Source organism: Electrophorus electricus, chromosome 3, assembly GCF_041902795.1.
Source record: "Electrophorus electricus isolate QZ-2024a chromosome 3, ASM4190279v1, whole genome shotgun sequence".
Taxonomy (NCBI): Eukaryota; Metazoa; Chordata; class Actinopteri; order Gymnotiformes; family Gymnotidae; genus Electrophorus; species Electrophorus electricus.
In genome coordinates this window covers 3,911,805-3,923,763 of record NC_137499.1, presented here as the reverse complement: position 1 = coordinate 3,923,763, position 11,959 = coordinate 3,911,805, and the positions used below count along the sequence as shown (strand labels likewise).

Genomic DNA, 11,959 nt, shown 5'->3' with positions numbered 1-11,959 from the left:
CCAGTAACAGTATAATTATTTCAAAGAGCACAAATAATTCACAGACTAAGAATGTGTTTTACTGAAAACTGCGAATTAGCTGTATATCTATTAAAGAAGTAATAAAATGCATAACATATTTCAATGGTGATCAATCTGTGAGTTATTCAGATGATGTTTTATATGAATTCACTGATTATGTATTCACTGCTACTACTTTTAAGTATTACAGTAAATTCTTTAGTGTCACAAGATGTTTGCTGCTTCTTTGGATTATACGCCTGTGTCAGTCTGTACTGAAAGTCAATGGTTTAGTAGTTCATCAGGCGTAAATTAAATTAATGTCCAGAAGGTTCTTTAATTTACTAAAGGTCAGTTCTTATGTCTGTTATTTATTTTTAAGTTTGGAGGGAGGATTACAGAGATATTTAATATAATTCATTTAGACTCTGCTTAACATTTGAGTATAATCTTTATTCTGCATACTATTAACTATACTAATAAATGTTGTACTGTATGTTATTTTACTGTGTCGAAAGCCTATGTAAGCTTCTTAATAGATAGCTTATCTAAATGTACATAACTTTACCCCTATCATATATCTTAAATCTTTCTGTTATCTTAACTCCAAACATGCTCCATTTCATGTGATATAGGAAATGACAGTATAATTACACCCTTAAATTACCCTTTTAAGTGTTTAGTTCAAAACTAGCATTTATCTTAATTTGCTACCTCTCATCACAAGAAAGGAAACAGTATTAGCTTATGTTTATATTTGGCTATATGTTGCCCAGCAACAGCTTGCTTAATATTAGTGAGGATTCTGTAATTTTCCAACATTCTTATTTATGTGTGTGTGCAGAGGGGCATTTTGAACAAAAAAAAAAAGTTTCTATGATGAGACATTTAATTTGCAGTTACCTGTAACTGCTTTGGGAAGTCTTGTTTTCTTACCATATTTTCATGTTCATTGTAACATTCTTTGTTACAGTTTTCATCAAGCCAGTGACAAAAGGCAAGGATAAAAGGACAGAAACTCACTGACGACCACTGATGCAAAAATTTAAATATCTCAATCCAGTAAAAATCCTCTATTCCCAAACTGTTAGACTTACATTTCAATAAAATATCATACAAAGTGAAAAAAAAATCAGTGTGAATTATTTTTACACTCATTGAGGTGAGGTACATCTACCAGATATTGTAAATGAAAGGGTTCTTATTTAGAGAACTCTGCGAGTGAAACCTGTGGAGAGACGATGACATGCTGGACTTTGCCCTAGAACATTTCCACCTGGACCTGTCATAGCTGTTGACACTCTGACTCATGGCTAATAGCCACATTTGTAACCTACAAGCTTGATTTCTTTCACAATTGACAAAAAATGGCAGAATTTTGCAAGACATTCAGATGTTTACCCTGTTTACCTGTGAAACTTACCAGAAGTTGCTGAGATCTATGACATCGGTGTGTGAGTAATTGTAAAAGCTAATATACATATGTTTGTAAAGCGTCCTTGAGTATGAGAATGGTGCTATATAAATGTAAATTGTAATAGTAATCATAATAATAATAATCATAACATTGTGAATTCCTTCAAATAATTAGTGTATCAATTTCTTTTTAAAGAATTCAGATTTTCCACGAATTTTCAGTTCTATTTGCTAAATCAAATATTATTATATTATTACCAGTACTGCAGTAAGCTCCAAAAACACTCACAGCATTGCCTAGTTTACACTTACGACATTCAGCAGTATGTGTAATCTTATACAGAGAAACATACATTTTGCCAGTAGGACACGTGTGCTCCCTGGGAATCAAATCCAGGGCAACGATGAGCTGCAGGAGCACCTGATTGGGGTCACATTGTGATCACTAGTACAAAGTAATTTTCATGCATGTTTGCTGCAGAGTTCTGCTTGTGTACTTTGGCTGCGCTTTGCACCACTGACTGGAATTTACGGAGGCCAAAGGGAGCCTGCATGGCTCTGATGACCCCGGGCCTTTCCTTTGGCTCTGTTACTCACAGCGGACTGGGCCCAAACCCTATGCTATGCCAGGCTGGAGCGTCTCTGATTGTGAAATTTGTGAATGTGTGACGTGTATAGGACTTTTGGGAAAACGGGTTTGGTAGGTATAAATGTACTAAGCCACGATCTCTGGCTTCAAGCTCTGCCTGCTTCCAGAATAAAAGAAGCTGCTTCTTTGAACACTTCTGCCAAAGAAACATCTTATCATGAAGTGGTATGGTCACTTTTCTCTTCTTTATTCCTACTATTCATTTATATTGTTTCATGCAAATTGTTTCATGCGAATTGGGTCATGCAAATTGGGTCATGCAAATTGTTCGAAATTTGCAAATGTGAAATCACGTTTAGGGCTTTAGACAAAAGCAAAGCTGCAAGATTTGGTCTACTAAACTGTACAGTGTATGTGCGTCACTGCCTCTCGGAGTGAACTCAAAGCTGGTTTTGGGCAGGCTCAAAAATCCCAGATTGGGCATTCAAATACAAAATTTGAAAGAACTCTGTACCTTGCTAGAAAGGAAAGCCACATCTAGCTTTTTTCCTTTGGTGATTTTGTGTTTTGAAACTTTAATTCACCCCAAAGTGTTGCAAATAAACTCCTGTTAGCGCCAGTACTGACTGTTATTAACCAGGAGACAAGGACTTTCTTGAAATACAACAGCCTGCTCCTGTGGTTTGTTGTGTATGTTGTGTATCTATACTGTGTGTAAAGTTTTCTTTCCTTATGGTTCTTCCCAGGCTAGCTGTGGCAGTTTTCCTTGTGGGCTCTACCATCTGTTTGTCAGTGAACAGCTTTTCAGGTAACAAGTAACCCTAAGTGCTCCTTGTGCCAGTAGCTTGGTTCTACTGTGGACAGCACAACCACCTCATACTGTACATTTGAGGCTATTCCTGTCATGGATTCTTCTGAAACATTGCTGTCTTTCAGGCTGTCAGGATCACTTCCATGATAAGCCTGTGAGAATTGAGCCTTGTAGAACAACAGAATAGCTCTTAAGAAATCATAGCCACTATTAAAGTTAATCCATTTCTCCTGAATGATGTGGCAGAACTTGAAAAAGTATTATATATATGTATGTGTATACATGGCTATTTTACAAGCCAGATGCAATGCTTTTTTTTTTTCTGCACAAGTACCACAACAATGCAGGATCAAATAAGACAAATATTAACTTAATAATCAAATAAGTTCTCTCAAAGTGGCTGCTGCTAAAATAACAGACCTTACTCTTATTTAGTATTCAAGTGTTCATTGAAGGCTCTGTTAACTGCCTTTGCACATAAAGTGGAACCTGAATTTATTTCTAACAGAGCAAAAAGGAGACTCAGGGATTATCTTTTATACTAAAAGAGTAAAAAAGTTTCTTTATAGCTCCTAGTTGTTTGAACGCTCACGACTGCTGTATGTACTGTGCAGTGCACAGGGGCAAGCGTATGGTAGGAGGCTCCCTGGTCTCCACTCACGTCCCCTGGCAGGCCATGGTCTTCCTCAGTGAGAACATACTGGACGGGGGGTTTGCGGGAGGAGCACTGATCGCTCCGCGCTGGGTTCTGACTGCGGGCAGGAACCTCTTTGTGAGGAAGAGCAGAGAGCACACCAGAGGGGAAACACCCCGTATCCCCAAGGTCTACTTAGGAATTTCCCGACAGGCTGAGGCTGGTCCCGCTACAGAAGTGGCAGTGGAGAAGGTAAATACATGGGCCATCAATGGCTAGCCAGACATTACATTTACATTTACGGCATTTAGCAGACAGTTAAAGCTAAAAACAATAGCAAAAATAGCAGCGGTTTGGATTGCTGCTATCCCTACTATTATTATTGCTGGCTTGTCTCTCGTGACTCCTCTGCCTACCACTTTTTAAAAACGAATGAATTAATAATTCACTTATTTATTAAAATGTGTTTAACAAAAGTTACAAAATTCAGCAGATTAGAATACATAAAATACTTAATACTACCAAGCCTATTTTATTGTACTAATCAGTATTCATTAAACTGTGAATTTGCCAACATATATGCATTATTTTGTACCTAGGGATCTTTCTACCTGAAATACACAAAACATTTAGGCACAATAAAAGTACTGGTGAAGGGACTTTTATATAATGTTTCTCCATTCAAGTATCTGTGTGAAAATGCTTTAATTTTTCTTTCTAAAATACCTACTTCCCATTGCCTACAGGTGTTTTTACATCCAGGCTTCCAGAGCAACAACACCTGGGATGATGACCTTGCCCTGATTCAGCTGAAGGAACCTGTGATCTTCAGTGACACCGTCTTCCCTATCCCCCTTCCGGAGAGAGGCGAAGACCTGGCTGACAAAGAGGGGCAGCGGGGCGTCATCGCTGGCTGGGGCTGGGGAATCCTTCTCACTCCTTCGGAAACTCTGAAGTTTATCTCCCTGGCTGTTGCTTCCGAGTGTGAAGGGGAGAAGACGCTCTGTACAGAACCCAGCAAGTACAGTGAGAACGTTTGCTTTGGGGATGCAGGAGGAGCTCTAGCCTTTCTCGACCCCGACACAGGCCGAGTGTACGCCGGCGGCATACTTTCCAATGACAAGACTTGTAGCACGGGGAAGAGGGCTGTCTACACAAAGGTGTCCGCCTACTTGCCCTGGATCCACAGTGTCATGAGGGGGGACTTCGAGAGATTCTCCTCTCTTCGCACTTCAATCATGAATGCTATGTTATAGATTTATCACTGCTCTACCTGTGCATGTGGGTGGATTAACTGCACACTTTATTTTCCAAGTGTATTCAACGTCAATAAATTTCTGTATTCTGAAGTGTCCTGTTCAATTATTTAGCTCAAATGTAATGTTTTAAATGTTGTTCCTAATACTTTAATGCTTTAAATGTCCTCCTAATAGAAATATGTCATGATTAAATAGTGTTTTTGCTCATTTTCTTTGTGTGTGAAAGTGCTCCACCCTCCTTGTCTGTGTCTGTTTTTGTGGGTCCTCCACATTAGTTTCAGTTCCTTTCCTGCTTCTTTGTTCTGGATCAGTCTTTTGAAAAAGTCTTTGCTTTTACCAAAGAGCTGATGTTTTGGCAAGAATGGCATTCTCATTTACTTCTACATCAGTGCTACACTGTTATATGGAAATCTTTCAATACTGATTCTGTCTGTTTTTACTACCAGTTGCTAATTTACTAGTTTCTGATCAGTGAGAAATCAAAATATTATGGTCAGCATAGAAACCAAAGATGACAAACAAGTAGGCTAAATTTGTTTAGCATAATTTGTTTTCTATTTGGAATTTCCAGCACTGTCCATAAGATACTGGATTGCTGGATCAACGTCTGCTTTCTGATGCTTGAAGTCTGTCAGGCATTGCTATCTGGTTAAGTGCATCTGCTCTGCGTGCCTGAGTCAGCACAATATCTTACCCACACTTTTTTGCAAAAGCATGCTTTATTTCTTCTTTTCTTCTTGTTTTAATGAAATCCGGTCACTCACATGCATGTGCCACTTTGGTGTATGCAATATTCTCAGCTGTGTCACGGTCAGTTTCTCTCCAGTTTCTCTTATTCTCACAGCAAATGCATTTTTCTGTGCGTAATTGCACAAAAAGCTAGAATGGCTACGTTTGGGGCATATCTAACAACCTCAGGAAATGTATGCAACCTTTTGTCTGCATAATGGATAAAAGCTGCCTCGTCTTGTTTGGTAATATAGTCTCTTCCATATGTTTTTGAATTAAACGAAATAACATATTTTGAAAATGAAGATGAAATAAATGAACAGCCACAATAGCGGTCCCATTTTAGACTTCTTCAAAATGAGTAAGAAAAAGGGAAATACAAACCTTTTTTCACAATCTGCAACATTTCCTTTTGTGAACAAAAAGTGATTTTTATTGGTATTGGCATTAATTGGTATTGGCAAAAGGTTTGTATACTATGTATTTATTTGTTTAGGCCTATTTATTCATGCTATTGACTGAACTCAAACCAATATCTTCAAAAAATTAATAATAAGATTTGAACATGAACCTGAGCTCTTTGAGGTGAAATTTATGTTTGAATTTTTTATAAATTTGCACTTATCCAGAACTTGGTCTCTTTGATGTGTTTGAACTGTTAGTTCCACAATGAGTAACAGCAATATTTGTCAGTACATTTTGCCATTTTCATGTCACATTAATGAAATGTTGATACTCAGCAAGTATCAGCAAACTTGGTATGCCTTACTTTAATTAGACCAGGTCAAATCAAGTATGAGTTAATAATGGTGTGTGTGTGTGTGTGTGTGTGTGTGTGTGTGTGTGTGTGTGTGTGTGTGTGTGTGTGTGTGTGTGTGTGTGTGTGTGCGCGCATGTGTGTAGGTTTCCAGATCTTTATTCCAACTGAAATATGTTTCAGGAAAAGTGTTTAATCAAAAACAATAAAAAAGCCAAATTCTTACTTTTGGGTTACCGTGGCAAGGTAACCCAATCTTGGGTTAATCTTGTGTTAATATTGTGTTATGTCAAAGGTCAGGGAGCTAGTTAGTGAGTTTATTAACAAAGGTTCGAATAAGGAAAGCCAAGTGTGTGGGTGTGTGCACATGTTTGTGTCTGTGTGCATGTGTATGGGTACTTTGATTAGCTTGTGTGCATGCGTTGTGTACATATAAGAGACCCTGTGATTGAGACTCTCAGGATATGGCTGACCAGTATCTGCTTCCTAGAGACAGCACGAGAACGTGAGTCAGAGAAGCAGCTGAGCACACACTGTCAGCTTCTTCGCTCTACCTGTCTCCAGCCTCATCCACACGCCTACTGCCCAGTAAGTGGCTATGATTTTCCCATCTCCCATTGATATGACAGTCATTGACAGCAAAGCGTTCCGCACTTCATGTGTCAGACCAGATTAGAAGATTGGATAGGGCTGGAGTTATATCAGCACTTTCTGACCTTTCTTAAAAACAGCCTCTTCATTCAGTGGGTGAAAAATATTATACTATGCATGACTGATGTTAGTTAAAAAGCAATTATAAATCTATATTTAACCTACAAGTATGTATTTGTGAGAAATAATGCATTCATTTTTGATCCATATACAAGGATCACCTATAACAAGGTTCTACAAACTGACTCCAGGCTGCCATGTTCACTTTGCTGATATAAACACCCAAATGAGAGAGAAATGATATGCAGTATATCAGAAGGTAAGTGCATTTGCAGGTGCACTTCCCTGGGTGTATGTGACGAATAAGCCAAACTTGAACTTGAACGTCCGCTACCAGGAATGTGGAATTTCACAGAATTTCATAATATACTGTCAGTGTTATGACAGATGCTTTCTGGTACCAGATGGAAATAGTCATATTCCATACATTCTTGAGAAAGGAGAGGTTTTGTATTCTGCGGTGATTGTATTCTGCGGTGGACAAAGACATTGCTCTGAGACAGACACAAGGAAACTTAACTCTTATTCACAGACTTTGTGCTAGTTTTTGTTAAGTAAATTGCATGTAGTCAAGTACAAATTGGAATTTTTGAACATTCTGGATGAGGTTAAACTTGTTTTAGATGGATATATAAAAATAATGTTTTAATGTGCTATTTTATTGTTTGTAATTTTGTGAAGTGGGCTTTGGATGTGTTCATAACCTTCTTAAAAAATGTATATTTTTGTAGCTTCAGCTTGTTATTTGTGCATCTGAAGGGGCCGATTCAGTATAAGAGGACATTGTTTAATTTTGTCAGTTAACGATTAAGAAATGTAACAATTTTAAATCATAGTTCCTATGAGTAAGGCTTCCCTTTAATTACATGAGCACTTTAATTAGAAAATGAAAGGTTTGATGTTGTTCTGATTTTGGAGCTGCATACATTTCAGGACTTTTGTGATCTGTGTACATAAATGTGTTATTAATGAATGACTTATAGAATCCAACGATTATGTACGTTGTGCTTGTATTAATGTACAGATCAGTATGTTGAAAAGAGTAGTAGTCTACCAGACAGCTTGAATTCACAGTCACAGGAGGTTCAGAGATAGGGGGGAAAAATGAAGCATAAGAACATATGGTACAACTCAGATGGCTGATACAAACGACATGTTTTGGAACAGAAAGTCTATCAGATAAGATGTGCTTAAGGAAGATAAGGAAGCCTCCCCAAATCTGCGCTGAACTATCAGCTACAGTAATAGCAATTTTGGTGCTAATTCAACACCAGGGATTTGGCTGCATCTTATTGACTCCACAAATGCACAAAGACCACCACAAATGGACATTAGTATGACATTGCAAGAAAATGTATTGATGATTAGTTACTACACAGATATTCATAAGTTTCACAAGGTCTTCTTACCTTGCTAGCTTATCACACAATGGTAAAATCATTTTATGAAATCAATGCCTCCAAATCAAACAAAGCATTTATGATTCAGCTAAAATCCTTGTTTCCTCTGCACAAACATCAAATATTTCACATCCTGTAAGCAACTCAAGACATAAGTACATAAGTACACATGGAATGATTATTCATACAGAGATCCATTATGCAAGGGTCTGTTCCAGGATGTGGTGAGCCTGGTGGTGGTCTGGGTCTCTCCTTGACTTCAGCATTGGCTCCTGTTCTGGGTTACACCACACAAACGTCAGAGAGGAGTCCGCCATCCTGGAAGTGTAGATGGCATCAAAGGTGCAGCTTTGTTCCTCTGAGAAAGTGTTTACCCAGTCTCCAATTTTACCTGCTCAAAGAAAGGAATCAGAGCTTGAATAAAGCATATATATATATATATATATATATATATATATATATATATATATATATATATATATATAATGTAGAACCCCAACATCTTTCCATGTAATAGCACTTTATCCTGATTTTAAAAGCTTACTAATATTTTTTACAACAGATGGCATATCGGTTGTCAAGGAAAATCTTATGTGATGTTCTGGGAGCTTACCTTTCCTCATGAATTTGCTCTTCCTGTGGTCCATGATTTCCTGGGGAATAAGTGAGTAATTCACCATGCAGTTCTTCTTCATGCTGCTAAAACTGCAGCTCTTCAAGGTACTGGTTAGCTCCTCCTCCACAAGGGGGCACTGCAGGAATTCACTCACTCTCTCCAAAGAGGCACGCAGAGTCTATCAAAGTCAAAGCCAGAACTTTCAGCCAAATCCATGCCAAATGGAAGTTCAAGAGGAACTGCAACACTATTGTTTGTATTAATTCAAGTCCTGGTTTGTCAGGTGTATAAACTGCCTGTAGGAATTCTAAATTTATGAATAAGTAGACAGATTATAAAGATGGATTATTTTACCCGTGACATCTCTTCATATGTGACATAGAGGAAGTTATGAATATTTCTTGCATTGTTGGTCCAACCTTTCACATGATCAAACCAGGAACCATAGTGCACTAAAATATAATGAAGAAGCAAACATTTATATATAACCAAATCACTGTGCTTAATATCATAACTGAAAATGTATTTTTTTTACTAACCAGTCCCCTCCAGGAAAGCGCTTAGGAACTCAGAAAAGGTGCCTGACTCTGGCAGGAACTTGGCCATCTTATGGAAGTAGTAATAAGACACAGCCACATCTTTAGGGTTTCTTGCTACATATATGACCTGAAAAACAAAGGGTCATTTCAAGTGGACCTTCATTTTGATACATGATAACACTTTCAACAGTGCTGGGCTGCAATGCTGGTAAAATATGTGAGTGAGTGTGTGTGTGTGTGTGTGTGTGTGTGTGTGTGTGTGTGTGTGTGTGTGTGTGTGTGTGTGTGTGTGTGAGAGAGTGCGGGGGCGGTGGGGGGTTCAGCATTAATGTTTGACATTTCTAGTTATGTTGGAACCTCTTGCTGGTATGAGATGCAAGAACTAATGTGAGAACAAATATGATAATAGCCAAGTATGACTAATATGTAGTGGGTGACAACACCCATGTTTCTTTATTATATTTCGTTGTTAATGAATACTGTTTATTGTTATCAGGGCTGATTTTCCAGATATTAATTAAAGCTAGCCTTGAACGAAACTGCTGGGCCAAGGGAGACTTGCCACTGAAAATTCTTGATCCCTAGGTCAAGTCCTAGGGTTAATGTAGCCCCTGCTGACTCTTATCTTATAACACTTTCTTTCTTACTGAGAATGAATTTGAACTAGACTGGATAGTGAAGGTATTTTTTGTAATTGCATTTCAAGATCAAGATCTTGAAAGATCTCTGGGCACATTCACTATTTTCCAAAAATTCCCAAAGTTGTGCAACGAACCTTCTGGAGATACACTGCCTGGCCAAAAAAAATGTCACACACTCTAATATTTCGTTGGACCGCATTTAGCGTTGATTACGGCATGCATTCACTGTAGCATTGTTTCCACAAGCCTCTGCATTTTTACAACATTTATTTATGTCCAGAGTTGCATTAATTTTTCCCCAAGAAAAATGTCTCAATGGGGTTCAGGTCTGCACTCTGTGGTGGCCAATCCATATGTGATAATGACGTCTCATGCTCCCTGAACCACTCTTTCACAATTTGAGCCCGATGAATCCTAGCATTGTCATCTTGCTATATGCCCATGCCATCAGGGAAGAAAAAATATATTGATGGAATAATCTGGTCGTTCAGTATATCCAAGTAGTCAGCTGACCTCATTCTTTGGGCACATAACGTTGCTGAACCTAGACCTGACGAACTGCAGCAACCCCAGATTATAGCACTGCCCCCACAGGCCTGTACTTCAACCTCTCTTCTTACCCTGATGCGCCCATCACTCTGGAACAGGGTAAATCTGGACTCACCAGACCCTTCCATTGCTCCAGAGTCCAATCTTTATGCTCCATAGCAAACTGAAGCCATTTTTGCCAGTTAGCCTCCCTGGTAAGTCATTTTCTTAAGGCTGCACAGCTGTTTAGTCCCAATCCCTTGAGTTCCCTTCACATTGTGCGTGTGGAAATGCACATAATCACCCTTGCAGTAATTATCCAATGGCTTCTAACTATTTGCTTAGTTAAATCCAGGTGGTGACCTTTTTTTGGCCAGGCAATGTATATAAAAAAACACTTGCCCTGAATACGCAAATTTTATTGATTTGATGACCGAGACTATAGGTTATTATGACTTGCCAAACTGTAAATAAACTTTGCATGATGTGTGTGTTTGTGTGTGTGTGTGGGTGTGTATGTGTTGTCTATGGCGTGTTGTCACCTTGGCTTTGGAGCCACTGAGGGCAGCTGCTAGTAGGTTATATGGCAGATGTGTGGTGAGGATGCGGTTTTCTTGCGAAGCGTTCAGGACATCTGGACAGTAGTACTGCTCCAGCCAGGGAGCCCTATTCCAATTAGGCTGTGTTTGAGCCCTCACTGCGTCTCCTTTGCATGACATCACAGTAACAATCTCCTGCATCCACGTGGTTCCTACAGTGTTGAACAGGCAGTGTAGACATTAACCTAGACAACCTTCAGTTCAAAATATAATTGCTGATGAAACTACTTCCTGTTTTGTTTTTAAATAAAACCACAAATTTGACATATATTGACACAAATTTGACATATTTCACAAATACACCTCAAAGAAATCGTAATAGGGAACAGTTTATTTAAAATAAAATAGTTTTATAGCTTATCCACCTGACAAGCATATGAGAGATGTTACCTGATTTGGGGTATGTGACAATCAATGTGTCTGTATCCTGAAATTTGAAGTGAGTAGCATAGTGGAGGCTGTCCTGAGTATGCAGGTGTCCAGGGAAGGTGATGCCATGGAAGGTCTCTGTAACATCCAGCCGAGCCATGTTTGCAGATTTGTGTGTGTGTGTGTGTGTTGTTGGTCTGTATCTGTGTGTGACTGAGAGGAAGTCAGATTAGACATCTTAAATACTTAATGGGGGAAGAGACAGATGACACCAGAGTACATGAGAATAGCTCTTGCATGCACTGGGGTGGGGAAATACTTAGAACGATCTGGCGGAAATTACCTGAGAAACCATTAAGTT

At 38.7% G+C, this 11,959-nt stretch overlaps 2 protein-coding genes across 2 annotated transcripts; one reads left to right on the top strand and one right to left on the bottom strand.

Moving 5' to 3' along the window:
- The first annotated feature begins 2,112 nt into the window (after positions 1-2,112).
- hp (haptoglobin) lies at positions 2,113-4,916 on the top strand. The gene is made up of 4 exons (XM_027010702.3): positions 2,113-2,230; positions 2,752-2,813; positions 3,431-3,702; positions 4,197-4,916. Exons 1-4 carry the CDS (start codon positions 2,223-2,225, stop codon positions 4,704-4,706), a joined length of 852 nt encoding a protein of 283 aa, XP_026866503.3. The 5' UTR covers positions 2,113-2,222; the 3' UTR covers positions 4,707-4,916.
- A 1,331-nt stretch (positions 4,917-6,247) lies between these two features.
- On the bottom strand, positions 6,248-11,789 carry sult5a1 (sulfotransferase family 5A, member 1). The gene is made up of 6 exons (XM_035531320.2): positions 11,620-11,789; positions 11,173-11,381; positions 9,462-9,588; positions 9,277-9,374; positions 8,920-9,100; positions 6,248-8,697 (listed from the first exon to the last, which is right to left on the bottom strand). The coding sequence occupies exons 1-6, from the start codon at positions 11,756-11,758 to the stop codon at positions 8,504-8,506; spliced, it is 948 nt and encodes a 315-aa protein (XP_035387213.1). The 5' UTR covers positions 11,759-11,789; the 3' UTR covers positions 6,248-8,503.
- Between the last annotated feature and the right edge of the window lie 170 nt (positions 11,790-11,959).